The following is a 14,446-nucleotide window of genomic DNA, read 5'->3' as shown; positions in this document are numbered from 1 at the left end:
TGCCTCTGCCTGGTAGAAATACTTTTTCATGGGTAAAATAATATGAATAAAAAACTTTTATTTTAAAATTGTAAGTACCTACATCAGTACGTTGTTCAAAAAATAATTAGTCAAATAATAAATAGATTAAAGTATTATTTAATATTAGAATGCCAAACAGAAATTTTCTAAAAAAAACTAAACTTATCTGTTTTATGTTTAATTTTATTTGTTTCCAAATAGATACGTATTTGGTATAAAGGTATACTCAAAAGATACAAAATACATAGTATAATAATGTGTATAATATGTACATGTTAGTAAGTATTTATAAGAAAAGTGGTATTTATATAATAGGTACTTATTTACAATATTGACAATTAACTAATACATAGGTAATACAAACTCAATGACGGCGGATCGGAATAGACAATCTTTGTTTCCTAGAGTCAATTAATTCCAGCAACATGTGATCAAAATAAAACTTAATCAATTTTGGTTCCATTTTTTTTCCAAAAAGTTGTGTCTTCATAAATATATTCATATTTCATATCACTTTCTTGTCCAAACCAAACACCCAGAATACACATTTTTTTTCGTATTATTCTTAACTGCCCTTGGAGTTGGTAATACCAATTATGATTTGAATTTACAATGTATGTTCCATTTTTTTCTAGTTACCAGAAGTCAACCTTTTTATTCTCCCAAAAAAAATTATATTGTTCTCAAAGGAACAAGATTTAGTGGGTTTTTCAGTAAAAGTTGAACCGGCCGGCGGCAAAATGAAAGAAATTGTCATCACCTAGTAAAACTCCCGTCAGTTTCTTAGATAAACTCTAATCCAATATTGCAAACATCAGGTAAATTGCATCCGGTCAGGTCGCTCCATAGAGTCATACCATTCAAAACAATTTTGTATCATTCAACATTTTTTATTCATTGATGAACTTTTAAATTCTAGTGAAATAAGAAAAAAATAAACATAAATAATAAAATATGTAATAAGAAAAATAATAATAAATTACTATTTTATTAAATTTCATTTTCTTAATTTTACGTCCAATACCGTGAAGTAGTCGAGAAATTAATTCGTATGTCATTGAAAGACTTTAGTTGAAAACATGACTATAAATTAAATGAATTTTCATACTACATAGTTGTTTCTATAATTTCATACATCAAGCATTATGAAACTTCGATGTGCTTGTACTTATTAGCACTTTTAATATCGCTCTTCTAATTGTAACCATTTTATTATCCTCTGTGCGAAACAAGCAGGTAAAAATTTTAGAAGAAATCCCTTGATTTACAACTTCCAAAGCTGGTCAAGAAACCGCAAATGAGGGTACGCTTATAAATCAACCTAGTCGTAAATTATCTGGAAAGCTCAGAGCTTCGATTGAAAATTTTTTAGTTTATCTCACTCATAACTAGACCAATTTTAATGATATCGATTTAAATTTAGCGGGAAAGTGATTTTGAAAGTATTCTTTACTAATTCTAAGTTTAAAAATTCACAAAAATCGGACATAAACTTCTATTCGTAAAACTACCCCTAAATATCGAATTTTCAAGTCCTTTAACTTTTAAATTAAATGTTTTTTCCAATGTTTGATTCTTAGTTTTAGAAGAAAATATGAATACAAGCAGTTGAGAATAAGAACGAAACTGATACATTAAAAAATAAGCGAAATATTTAGACGATACTTTACATGGGATTCTCCATAAGAAAAATGTCTTGGCACTCGCCTTAAGCTATTGGTGACTTCTACTTTTCCGCTTTCTTTCATTGGTTGCCGTAGAACCCTTATTTCTTATTTCACCTTGAATTACAGGCCAATCTTGTTCGGACATTGCAATCTAAAATTTAAGAATTGTTCCATTTTCCCTCAACTAAAACTAAGTAAAAAGGTTCCAGAATCTAGGACAGACATTTTCATGTCTTAAATATTTTGTTAGAGACAGCGACGCTAGAAAATGAGACCTTCTAATTCTGGCCGTTAAAAGAAGATAGAATAAGGTCGGCCTTTGTCAAGAACCTTTGCATGATGAAAAAGAGTGGTTTAAAGTTAGCGCTTTTTGTCACATCACACTTATGAGCCACGTCACACTTATCATCATTTGTATTTTGAAATGTTGGTTGCAAATTTTTAGAATATTAAAGACCATTTTTACATTACATTTTATTTTTTTCTAAAAAAACTATACATGTTGAGAAAAAATCAAGGAGTTTCCCGGGTGTAGAATAAAATTATCTATCCATCAAGTCGTAGTTTAAGCAAAAATTCTTTAAACTGTGCTCGTAAAACAGCTTGGCGTTTTTTCAATGTTCTAAATTAATCCATAAGGAATTTTGGAGAATTGTACATTTCAATATTATCTACACGTACAAAAAAAACTACAACTCAATATGTAACCCTAAAACTTACTTCCTTCTTAAAGTTTTTGAATTTTTAATATATACTTTTTTCTAATTTGCTTCTAGAATAAATCTATTCAAGTACCCGAATGACGTATTTTGGGTGTTAGAATAAGACGTTGGCGTGCGAGAATAAGTAAAATTTACTCTATTGATGTTGGTAGCGTTGATCTTGAATTGTCAACCGCTGTCAACGACAAACGTGAAAAATGAAACTCACCAATAAACGAAAAGAAATTGTGTTTAATTAATTATTGTTAAGAAAAGTGCAGTTATTATAAACATTAACTGTTATATGGGAAGTGTCATGGGAATTTACAGTGACACCATGGACATTCTTGTCTGATACAATATTCTGTTGCAAATTATTTTGTTCTAAATTAACAGAACAGCTTGGTAGGTTCGAAGCAACTGACCCAAGCATTTCAGACACTTCAATTTTTTTTCTTGTAGATGCCTCAACATAACCTTCAGCAACAGCTGAAGATTTCCAGCCTCCGTGGCGCTTAATGGTTAATAGATCACCACCATGATTGGCTAGAGCCGTTGCGCTGGTTCTTCGGAAACAATGTCCTGTAAAACCTTCTGGGTTTGACAACTTGAGAAAAACTGCGATTTCTTTTGGCACTTTACCCATATGGTATTAATGCCAATTGGAGAATTCACACAGAAACCTTTCCGATAAGTTAAGAAAAATCGCTTATGTGTCACATTTTTAGGTCTTAAGTTAGCATATTTCTTGATTAAATTAATCCATTGTGGATGTGTTATTAGAAATTGTCTTGGAACGTTGTTTTTTGTTTTAAGAATCGACACCATGATAGAATCTAATCTATATTCAATATCCTCAATCGACAAATTCGTTAATTCCTCACGCCTACATGCTCCGTTATATCCAAATATCAGGATGACCTAAAAGTTCACCAGTTATAAAGCAACAATCAAAAAAGTAAAATTTAGTTACTTTCATCGCCAAGTGTGTTTCATCATTTGCTTCTTGAATAAATTTATGAATATCCCCTTCTTCTAAGATTTCAGATTTCTTTGGTTTGTAACCTTGGGACGATCTTTTTAACAGTGCCTGTAATTTTCGGTATTTGGCGATATCTACATCCATTTTCATGTTTATACAGGATCTTAACATCGAATAGATCCTCCATAAGGTAGATGACTTATACTTTTGGCGTTGAAGATCAAAATACGCAAGTAGAACACTTTCGGATATTCCTTCTATGTTATTTTCATGACGCCACTCTTGAAATTTTTGAAATTCCTTTTCATACTGGGATCTCGACTTGTCCGGCAGTAATGATTCTAACGTTTTTTTCGCAATTTCTTTAATTTTTGGCGGCGTAAGAGATGTATTTCTTTCAGCATTCATTTTACGCAAAAATTGACACTGACGTTTTAAATTAATTTTTTCAAAGCCGCCTTAAAATATTGTACATAAATCTTACCAACCACTTCCAAAATCCCCAGATTGAAATTTTTTCTGTTTTAATTTATAAAAGTGCATGAGAGGGCAAATTAGAAAAAATAGTATAAAACACTCATTACAGAAGGGCATTCAAGCACTCATTTGTTCCTCAACGCGCCGCTTCGCGGCTTGTTTCGGAATTTCAAATTCGTGCTTGAATGCATGCCTTCTGCAATTCGTATTTTAATATACTATTCTATTTTATAAAATGAGAAAGTAATCGTAATGGCGCATTTGCTAAATGTCCTCTGTTGACCAAGGATTAGACTAATAAGTGTTATTCAATTCAATAATCTTCTTTAATCTTAGTTCATAGTTATTTGAGGAGTTATTTTTCAAAACTCAATAAATCCATTCCATAAATTTTTACAAGCGTTTAGAAAAAACGATAATTTATTCAATTTTCTTCAAATATTGTTAGATTCACTCAAAATAATCTCAAATTCACATCAAACCCACTGTCAGTCAAAATTGGATTTATTGAGTTATAAAAAATAACTCCTCATTTAGATAAACTTATTTTTTATTATACCTGCATCATATTATAAATTAAAACACGCAAAAGCGTGCAAAAAGGGGTCTTTAAAACACTAAAGCTTTAAAGGTGTCTAGGTAACAAGAAATAGTGAAATGTCAGGATCAATTTTTATTTATAATATAAATAAACATGAAAATTACAATAACTATTGTTTGAAATTTCAAAGCTCGCCGCTTTAAGCTGGTTACTGTTGTTTGTGGCTTCTAATTCATAACTAGTAGAAGCTTTTTCATTTTTATCTTCTGTTGGACGTCCATAGCTCTTGATGAAGTTGATTTAGCAACAGATGTGTTCAGAACACAAGCAGTGCGTTTGGAAACAACTATTTTGTTTGAAGTGGATTCTTTAATATAGCCATTAGCCACACTCGAAGATTTCCATCCCACCTGACATTTCAACTCATCGATGCTCATACCTGTTTCTTGTTTGCCGTAATTGTATGAAGTTCGTCTGAAAGCATGACCAGTCGGGTAGATTCAGAATTAATCGCAGTTCTGCATGTTCTGCTAGCCTTTTAATATCTTCACTCATTTTCTGAACGGATTTTTACAAACGTGAAGAAATGTGCTTAACAACGTAAACAAACAATTGCTAACCGTCTCTACGAAAACGATTCACAAACAACCTTTGATAATTTTATTGTGTTAATGTAGGTATGATAGGTATAATAAAAAATAGCATATAACGCTCGTTTATAAGCGCCTTTAAATTACTTACGACGTTAAAAGCACTCCGCTGACGCGTCGTGCTCTTAAACTCGTCGTGCGTGTTTTAAAGGCTTGCTTATAAACTTGTATTATAATATACTATTTCTTGACTATCAAAAAATCAAGTTTTTGCCTAGTGTTTTATTTTACCTGCCTAGGAGCAAAAGTGATACCAATTGTTTCTTGTCGTTCTCGACTTTTTTGGCTGCACCTCCTTGAATCGCAACAGGGACCTTCTCACGGCTATTATTATTCGACAGACATTGCAAATTAGACACGCAGGTACCAAAAATGCAAAAGTTACAGTAAATAGCGTTCGTTTGTGAATTAATTTTTTATCTGTCAGTTTTACAGAGCGTCAACTAATCAATCTTAATCCTCATTAAATTGAACATTATTAATGTTTTTATTTTAATTAATAATTGAGGCTTTCAGGACAACTATAATACAAGTCTCGTTACTAAAATGTTAATACTTGTTTTGGAGCCTTAAAAGACTCAACACGAAGTGCCTCGTCCCTCAATAGGCTAATTTCCAGTAATGAAACATTTTCGTGACTCATGTAAATAGCTATTATTGACCCGGTAAAATTTTGTCGTACCTATTGGTACGGAAAAGTTTGATTGCAGTACAAAAAGTGAAATTTTTCCTACGCTCAACAAAAAAGACTAATAAGTAATAAATAATACATTACAGGGGACTGAATTTACAACTTACAAAATCGCTAAATATACACTAGAGAAGAAAAAGTAGAATTTAGTGTATGATCAGTAAAATAACACTTCAGCAATTATGGCCCCAATTATAATAATTATGCGACTTAAATTAAGCGATCAATTGTGGTACAGTTCGAAGTTCTAAAGTATTGTATATTATAAAATGAAGCGACGATAGGTCAATTTAGTTTGCTTTTAAGACACCATGAATTTTCTATTAACAGTAATTTTTCTAACGTTAATCTTCTATTTAATTGTTTATTTTTTAAAACAATTAATACGCCATTGTGTTATATTGTATTATGTGCACAAAATACCAGGCCCCCCAACATACAATTTGTATTGGGGTAACATGAAATCTATCTTAGAGTGTAAAGGTAAATTCCCTACTAAGTAGAATAATCTTAGTGAAGAAAAGAAAAGGGTTTTCAGGCTTCCAGACAATGCAGTCTTCAGTACTTTCCAATTTGCAAACAGTGGCTGGGCCCCATGGCAATCTGTAGTATTCTACACCCTGAAGACATAAAGGTATGAAAGACAAAGTAATTATACTTACTAACGTGTTACAGTTGGTTTTGGCCAACAATAAACACCTAGATAAGCCTTTTATCTATAACACTTTTCGTGGATGGTTGAGAGAAGGTCTTCTATTAAGCTCAAATGAGAAGTGGGTACACCGCCGAAAAATTGTACAACCGACGTTCCATTCCACATTCCTTCAAGATTGTCTCCAAGTCTTTAATAAAAAAACAAATCTATTAATCGACACCTTAAAAAAAGAAGTAAATAAATCTCACACTGATGTCAATGATATCCTTGTGGATTTTACTCTTAAAGCCATTGAAGGTAAGGGCGCTCCTCCTCCTTCAAAGTTTTGATTTTGTCTTGCAGAAACCGTCATGGGTACAAAAGAAAGTCCAACCGCAACATACATTGAGGCACATGATTCCCTTCGTAACATTATGATCCAACGCAATATGAATCCATATTTATTACCCTACTGGATTCATGTTTTCACTCTGAACTTCTTCAGAGAATGGAAATTTTGCAATATCTTGCATGGTTACACTGAAACCACAATCAAAGACCAAGAACAACGCTTCCAAACGCAACAAAACAAACAAACGACAATACTAGATTCGCTTCTACAGAGGAAAGCTGAGGGTGTTATAGACCGCCGCGGAATCTGCGAAGAAGTCGACACTTTGGTGTTTGCAGGACACGACACCACTGCAACTGCCATTTCGTTTGGGCTCATGGAACTCGCGTGTCATCCCGAAATCCAAGTAAATACACTATCGTGATTTTACCATCGCACTAATCAAAGAATTTCAGGATGAAATTGTACAAGAAATGAAAACTGTTCTTGGAGACATCACCACGCCGCCCGACTATAAAAACATACAAGAACTTCGATACCTCGATCGTTGCATCAAAGAAATTCTAAGAAAGTACCCGAGTGCCCCTCATATAGGACGGGTGTTAGGTCAAGATATTGTTTGCTCCGGTTACAAGCTAAAGAAAGGGACATTTGTCCAAATTATCATTTACGACGTGCATCATAATCCTGAGTTTTATCCGGATCCTGAAAAGTTTGATCCTGATCGGTTTCTTCCTGAGAACTGCAAAAATAGACACGCTTTTGCTTATTTACCGTTCAGTGCAGGGCCACGGAGTTGTATCGGTGCGAAATTTGCACTGTTACAAATCAAGACCGTTCTTTGTGCAATTTTAGGAAATTTCAAGTTAGAGGCGGTGGATACGGCGGAAACTATTGTGTTGATTGCTGATGTTGTTCTTAAAACGAAGGACAATATTAGAGTGAAGTTTCAACCCAGAGTTGAAACTGAATAGGAAAAATTCCGGGCCAAGTTTTACACGATCATTCGTTTTTTTCTACTTAGAGGGCGGAAGGGTACAGTTACCAATAACAGATCGGTAAATTTTTATTTCTCATTGGCAGTAAATCCAAGGCTTAGTTGAGACTAAATTGAAAATTTTCTTTCTTATTAATATTAATGTTAAAAGTACAATTTTTATAAAATATTACTTATATTGTTATTATCACTTATTAAACATGGAGAACTTGGAGTTTTTCGGAAAATTCAGTTTAATTTTGCACAGAATCTTCAACATAATGTGTGATCCGCAAGTGTCGACGATTTCCAACCTTCAGTCCTAAAACATCGGCACCTTAGTACCTTAGTTTATTGGCTGGAAGTGTTGCTAAGCTTCTTCTGAATGCATGGACCCGTGTAAAGGGAGGCAGCATTCTGTGGTTAAAGTTTAGCAGATTTACGATAAATTCAAAGATTTCATTGTTACTATTGGTAATAATGAACCTTGCGATATTCATCTTATTTAATGCTATTTCAATTATAATAAACTCATCGTTCGTTTCGATGACAGCGATTGTTATCGTTCCATCTACAAGCACCCGCAATGCCAAAAATCACAACGACCTAATAATACAGAGTGTCCCAGAACTCATGACCCAGAAAGCAAGGGAGGGTGCCGACAGCAATACAGATGGTATTATAAATTAAATAAATATAAATAAATTATAAATTTTAAAACAAAAATTGATTAAGAATAAAAAATTAGCAACCAATCTAGAAAGCTTATTCTAGAGGTGGAGCCATTCCAATTTCCTAGACAACGAGAATCTGACCAATGGACGATAGTATGGGTCCATAGTCACCAATTTTCAAATTCTGTTCAGCTTCCGGATTGGCTACCATTTCTTTGTATTTACTCGTTTAGTTTGTGAGCTAGCAAATTTTTGTTTCCAAATTTAGGTTCAGAATTGTTGCCTTCATAAGCCTTTTTTCTCTGGGTCACGAGTTCTGGGACACCCTGTATATTTGTTTACCAAGGATGCGATGTGAGACTTCGGTGAATAGCTGGGACTTGGTGAATACATTTTTGTTTTCATAAGTAGGACTAATATTTGTAAAAACGCAAACCTAATTTTTCAAGCAGATTGAAACTTTCATTGTGTATTCAGGAGAGTTAATAAAAAAAATTGTAAATCTTAAAATTGCGAAAATTACGTTGGTTCGGAATTATTGTTGAATTCCATGCGGACATTTGCATCTGTGGTGTGGAAGAAAGCAATGAAGAAGTCGTAGTTCTCGAAGAAATCGGTGGAAAAAAAGCGAGATCCACCGATTTCCATCTAGTTATTAATAATCAATAATTTATTTAGGGTTGCATTTTGAATTCGGTCAGGCTCATTGTCACCATACTTTATAATGTGAATATTGTTTAACTGCGAAAATATGGGATGTTGTGAATTACAAAACGAACATTTCGTTACGCTTGAAGCAAAAATTATATTCATATAGAAACATAGTACAATTGAAACATTTTTATCGTTCCCGTGGAGCTAAAGGAACAAATAACTCAAATATTTGCGTCATACTCATTTACATATTTTGAATCGCACAGTTCAAAGTAATAATTTGTGAAAATTTGAGGATTTATGTATTGAATTGTAATAACGAACGAGACTTTTTGGGTGTTAAGGGGATATCGAACAAATTTCAGTATAGGGCAAATTCAATGTATTTTTCCAAACACGATTACTCGAAAACTACTTGAGTAAATTGGTTTCTGTTTTTTGCATATGAATCTGTTCAACGTGCACTATGTTGAATGCTATATATAATTTTTGTAAAATGATTCTTTAATGACTTTTTGATTAATTAAATATGAAAACTTGGCTAAAAGCGAAATAATTTTTAGCACTCCACATGCGTAGACTAATTTTACATAATGTCGACCAAACCGATTTTTTTTAAAGTTAATAGTTTTTGAGAAATCGTGTTTGGAAAATTTCATATTCGAAGCATGTTATCCTTGTCTAGCAGTGACATCTCTTTTCTCTGTACCAGAGAGGTCTATCTGGTAGGTAGAAATGCGAGTACCATAAATCAATTTTGTAGCCGAAGGGATAGTTTACAACTGAAGCTTTTCCATAAACACACAAAATCTTAAATTTGCCTGAAACAAGATTTTTCTCTTTCATTCAAACTGAACGTAGCTTTGAGGACAATCATTTCAAAATTTTGAACTTTATATCTGATGAATTATTATTTTAAATTGTTTTAGAATAGTTTAGGTGATAAATATTTGCCTTTATCTTTATTTTTTAAGATCTCGAACAAATTTCAATATAAGGCAAATTCAATGTATTTTTCCAAACACGATTACTCGAAAACTACTTGAGTAAAAATCTGTTTAACGTGCACTATGTTAAATGCTGTATACAATTTTTGTAAAGTGAATATTTAATGACTTTTTGATTAATTAAATACGAAAACTTGGCTGAAAGCGAAATAATTTTTAGCATTTCACATACGTAGACTTTTCAAAATTCACACATACGTATTTTGAGAACAACCAGACAGTAGTATAACGTCTTGTTGTCAAAATTATGACTTTGGGGTGGTGAAAAGACTGAAAAATTTCTCGTAATTTAAAGTTTTTAAAGGGATAGATCAATCACTAAAACAACAGAATATAATTACATATTATTTATAGTTTAATTATTTCTAATTATGTTCACTATTTTTTGTACATACAAAAATTTTGGACAAAATTCGAAGATCTCAGTTCATCTATTAATTCTTCAATTTTTGCAATTACACAAATCCCACCTTTTCGGGAAAAAATTAATTTATTTATGAAGATAAACATTAAATAATAATAATGAGATATTGTAATTATTAAGTTTCATGGGTGTAATTTGTAAAGTATCGGACTCTACTATCAAAGTATTTATATAAATCTTATTTCGATACGAGATTCAAAAACGTGTAATCGTTCTGGGAAGATAACTAAATTATTTTTTATATAATTTAAGAATTTTTTTATCAATGTCATCACAAGTTTATTCTCTACAATTTGGTCGAAGAAAAAACTTGGTATTTTGAACAGGTTCTATTTTATGGAATTGTTTGAAAATTCCGAATTATTAAACTATTATAACTTGCCGAATTTTTTTTTAATTATTTTTTTACTTCGGCCAATCGTTACAGAATTGTATTACAAACAGATGAGTTTTTGAACGAAATTGATACCTATGAAACTAAGTCTGAAAACTTCCCAGAACTTTACATGGGATTCCCCATAAGAGAAAAACGTTGAACATGGCCTTAAGGAAATTTCAAGTTGGAGGCGATGAATGCGGCGGAAACCATTGTGTTAGTTAAAACGAAGTTAAACATTAGAGTTAAGTCTCAACCCAGAGTTGAACCCGAAAAGATTAGAAAAATGCGTACTAAGTTGATGAAATAAAAGCTGCTGTAACAACACTAATTTTAATTTGTTCTTGGCAATAGTTATAAACAAAAAAACACAAAACTAAATTTGTCCAGTTTTCTCTTTACGTTTGTTGTGAATTTTTAAAACACACGTAAAAGATTTCATAATGTACTTGTGCGCAACGAACTTAGATCCTCAACAAAACAATTGTACCGATTAGACGCTTGACCCAAAGAGTCAAAAAATAGATAATTTTCATAGCAATTCAAGCTTAAAATAGAAATTGAAAGAGTTCAAATGTGCTTCAGTCAACAAACCACGTAATGCTTGTGTTGTCTGCATACGACATTGAGCCTGACTCACTGCAAAGGTCAAAATTTTTACAAAGATAAGGAGCCGATACATAATGAATCAACAAAGTTATCGAATCTGTCACAATCAAGGTCAATCAAAATGAAAAATTGTTTTTATCAGTCAAGTACAGAAATTTTTCATTATTGTTATTATTAGATGCACAAAATTAAATAAAAACAATTTAACGTTTCTATGGTTCTCGGAAAGGAATTTAGGTAACAGGGTGTTCAAAGAGGCGGCTTTGTAATTTGATAAGGGTTGGTAACCGTGTTAACAAAACGGGCAAAACGTCCAACCGATTTGTTTTAAATTCCAGAGTCCTTTATAAATAAATAGATTATGATAAGCCCACTTCACACTCTTACATAAAAACGATAAAAGTCCTTTTTCCAAATCAGTGTTTTTTTCGATGCATCATGATCTTTTTCTACCTTCTTGTTTTCATAGTCTGCTTCATTTATCTCTACTTAAAATGTGGGATCCTCATCAAAAACTTCTTCATTATGAGTAAAATACCAGGGCCTCCGAGCAAAGGGTACATTATTGGAAACATGTACCACCTTCAACAACCTTCAGGTAACTTTACCTCTTAAGAAGAACATCTTCATTTTTTGTCCAGAGAAACTGTTTCAGGTCTTGCGAAAGTGTGCCCGAGATTTCTACCCCGTTTACAAGTTGTACACTGTTTTCAATGTCGGAATTAATATTTTATCTCCTGAAGACTGCGAGGTGATTTCTCGTTCAAATATTTCTTGTCTTAAACAGTCTTTTAGTTGATTCTTTCCAATCCTGTACACAACGAGAAAGGTTACATTTACAAGCTCCTTCACCAGTGGCTTAGATTTGGTCTTTTAACAAGTCGTGGGACGCGGTGGCAAAAACGAAGGAAGATCCTAACACCGGCTTTCCACTTCAATATTCTACAACAATTCATCTGCATCTTCAATGAAGAAGCTGAGAAACTCGTCGCAGGCTTAAAGAGTGATCACAGACAGGTGAACGTAACTCCGCACATCAACCAGTTCACACTAAAAACTATAACTGGTACTAGCATTCAAAGATACTTCTCTTTTTCACAACTGTTTTTAGAAACCGCAATGGGTACTAAATTGGAACTGAAAAATAAGAAAGAGCGAAACTATAAACAAGCCGTTTATGAAATCGGAAGAATTCTTCGTTACCGTTTGACCCATCCTTTGTTCATCGACTATCGTTTGAATTTTTTCAGTCCGCTCTTTAGAAAAGAAAGACAAGTAGTTAAAACCTTGCACAATTTTACCAAAGAAGTCATTGAAGACCGCGAAAAGAACTTTGATGATACCGAGTTACCAAAAGAAGAACATGATGTTTATAAAGGGAAGAAGCGCCTCGCAATGTTGGATCTTTTATTGTCAACCAAGAGAAGAGAAGGAACCATCTTTAACGACGGAATCCAAGAAGAAGTTGACACCTTCATGTTTGAAGGCCACGACACCACCGCTGTGGCCCTTGGTTTCGTTCTCCTCCTACTAGCAAACAATAAAGATGCCCAGGTAATTAATAAAATTCCAAAGACGTTTTAAAATCTCCATTTCCAGAAACGTATCGTCGAGGAAATGCTTGAAGTTCTCGAAGATGGCAAACCGACTTACCACGATCTCCAGAAGTTGCAATACATGGAACGCTGCATCAAAGAGAGTCTGAGGTTGTACCCGAGCGTCTTCTTCATGTCTAGAACTCTCGGGGAAGACGTCAAACTTAACAGTGGGTACGAAGTACCCAAGGGTACCACCGTCGTCGTTCATATTTATGACATTCATCACAATCACGACATCTATCCTGATCCTGAAAAGTTTGATCCTGATCGTTTTCTCCCGGAGAACTGCCAAAAAAGACATCCTTACGCCTATTTGCCGTTTAGCGCAGGACCAAGAAACTGTATTGGCCAGAAATTCGCCATGTTAGAAATGAAGGCTACTTTATGCGCCATTTTGGGGAGTTTTGTTCTGGAACCTGTGGACACAGTGGAATCCGTGGTGCTCGTTGCTGATATTGTTCTTCGTGCGAAAGATGGAATTAGAGTCAGGTTTGTTCCACGTGAGTTGGGACAGAATGAATAAACGAACAAACTTCTTTTTGTTTTACTCTGTGCTCTAAACACCGCAGAAACGCGGATTAAATTTTTAGTTCAAGACTAAAGTTTTAATCTACGATTATGTCAAATTCGATTGCAGATTAATATTTTTTTGGCCTCATGAATTGTAAACGTCAAATTAACATTCAATTGACATCTTCGGAAACACTAGATTTGGGCGCTCTGGACGTTTACACATGCCGTGCTGTAAAAATTGCCCAAATCGTCTGCTCTTCACATGCGTTTATAAATTAAAATCACTTTACCATAATGAAGATTGATCACAAAGTGTAATCTACCTAAATTATTATCTCAATTAAGACAATATTTCTATTTTTAAAGTCAACGTAAAACGTTTTTTATACAGTGCCATCTTGTGTACTTTTTGTGCACCAACTACAAAATTGACAGAATTGACAGATGATGAAATTTACAAATGTCAGATGTGACAGTTCTCATAAATTTTGAAAAATCCAATTACTTAAATTAAAATTTTTCCGCCAAAAAGTTTAATACAACTCTTGTGCGTTAACCATTTTACAGCGCTCAATCATTAAAGCACTCCGGCTACGCCGTCGTGCTTCAAACTGATTTCGCGCTGTAAAATGTAAGTTACCACACGCGACTGTAAATAACTATTTAAGTTTAAAAGAGTAATGACAAGTGAAGTTTACTGTAATCTTCTCTCTGCCTTTGAGACGCTTTTCTAAACAAACCTTTATGTTATTTTCGAGGATATTTTTAACACTTTACATGAATTTATTGACATTTTGGGGGTTAGATTTGCTTGCAAAATTAATAAAAACGTTTGGAATTTAATAATTGTTATAGTAATTAACAATAATATTCACAACAGAGAAATCTTATTACCCTAA

The 14,446-nt window shown here is 33.2% G+C and overlaps 2 protein-coding genes across 2 annotated transcripts; both read left to right on the top strand.

Moving 5' to 3' along the window:
• Nucleotides 1–6,014: 6,014 nt before the first annotated feature.
• On the top strand, nucleotides 6,015–7,774 carry LOC148167872 (cytochrome P450 4C1-like). Its single transcript, XM_088045317.1, has 5 exons — nucleotides 6,015–6,213; nucleotides 6,255–6,364; nucleotides 6,406–6,682; nucleotides 6,728–7,122; nucleotides 7,172–7,774. Exons 1-5 carry the CDS (start codon nucleotides 6,042–6,044, stop codon nucleotides 7,688–7,690), a joined length of 1,473 nt encoding a protein of 490 aa, XP_087901443.1. The 5' UTR covers nucleotides 6,015–6,041; the 3' UTR covers nucleotides 7,691–7,774.
• Nucleotides 7,775–11,748: 3,974 nt separating this feature from the next.
• Nucleotides 11,749–13,570, top strand: LOC148167871 (cytochrome P450 4C1-like). Its single transcript, XM_088044765.1, has 5 exons — nucleotides 11,749–12,034; nucleotides 12,078–12,187; nucleotides 12,232–12,502; nucleotides 12,548–12,990; nucleotides 13,036–13,570. The coding sequence occupies exons 1-5, from the start codon at nucleotides 11,875–11,877 to the stop codon at nucleotides 13,555–13,557; spliced, it is 1,506 nt and encodes a 501-aa protein (XP_087900891.1). The 5' UTR covers nucleotides 11,749–11,874; the 3' UTR covers nucleotides 13,558–13,570.
• The last annotated feature ends 876 nt before the right edge of the window (nucleotides 13,571–14,446 follow it).

This window comes from Gnatocerus cornutus, chromosome 9, assembly GCF_029298725.1.
Source record: "Gnatocerus cornutus isolate USDA-ARS CGAHR chromosome 9, icGnaCorn1.1, whole genome shotgun sequence".
NCBI lineage: Eukaryota > Metazoa > Arthropoda > Insecta > Coleoptera > Tenebrionidae > Gnatocerus > Gnatocerus cornutus.
The sequence above is the reverse complement of the archived record's forward strand: the minus strand, read 5'-3'. Positions and strand labels throughout refer to the sequence as shown.

Coding starts and splice junctions, on each gene's coding strand:
- LOC148167872 (XM_088045317.1), top strand. CDS start 6,042: ATGAATTTTCTATTAACAGTAATTTTTCTAACGTTAATCTTCTATTTA. Junction 6,365..6,405: donor TACACCCTGAAGACATAAAG/GTATGAAAGACA, acceptor AACGTGTTACAG/TTGGTTTTGGCCAACAATAA. Junction 6,683..6,727: donor TACTCTTAAAGCCATTGAAG/GTAAGGGCGCTC, acceptor TTTGTCTTGCAG/AAACCGTCATGGGTACAAAA.
- LOC148167871 (XM_088044765.1), top strand. CDS start 11,875: ATGATCTTTTTCTACCTTCTTGTTTTCATAGTCTGCTTCATTTATCTC. Junction 12,035..12,077: donor CCACCTTCAACAACCTTCAG/GTAACTTTACCT, acceptor TTTTTTGTCCAG/AGAAACTGTTTCAGGTCTTG. Junction 12,503..12,547: donor CACACTAAAAACTATAACTG/GTACTAGCATTC, acceptor AACTGTTTTTAG/AAACCGCAATGGGTACTAAA.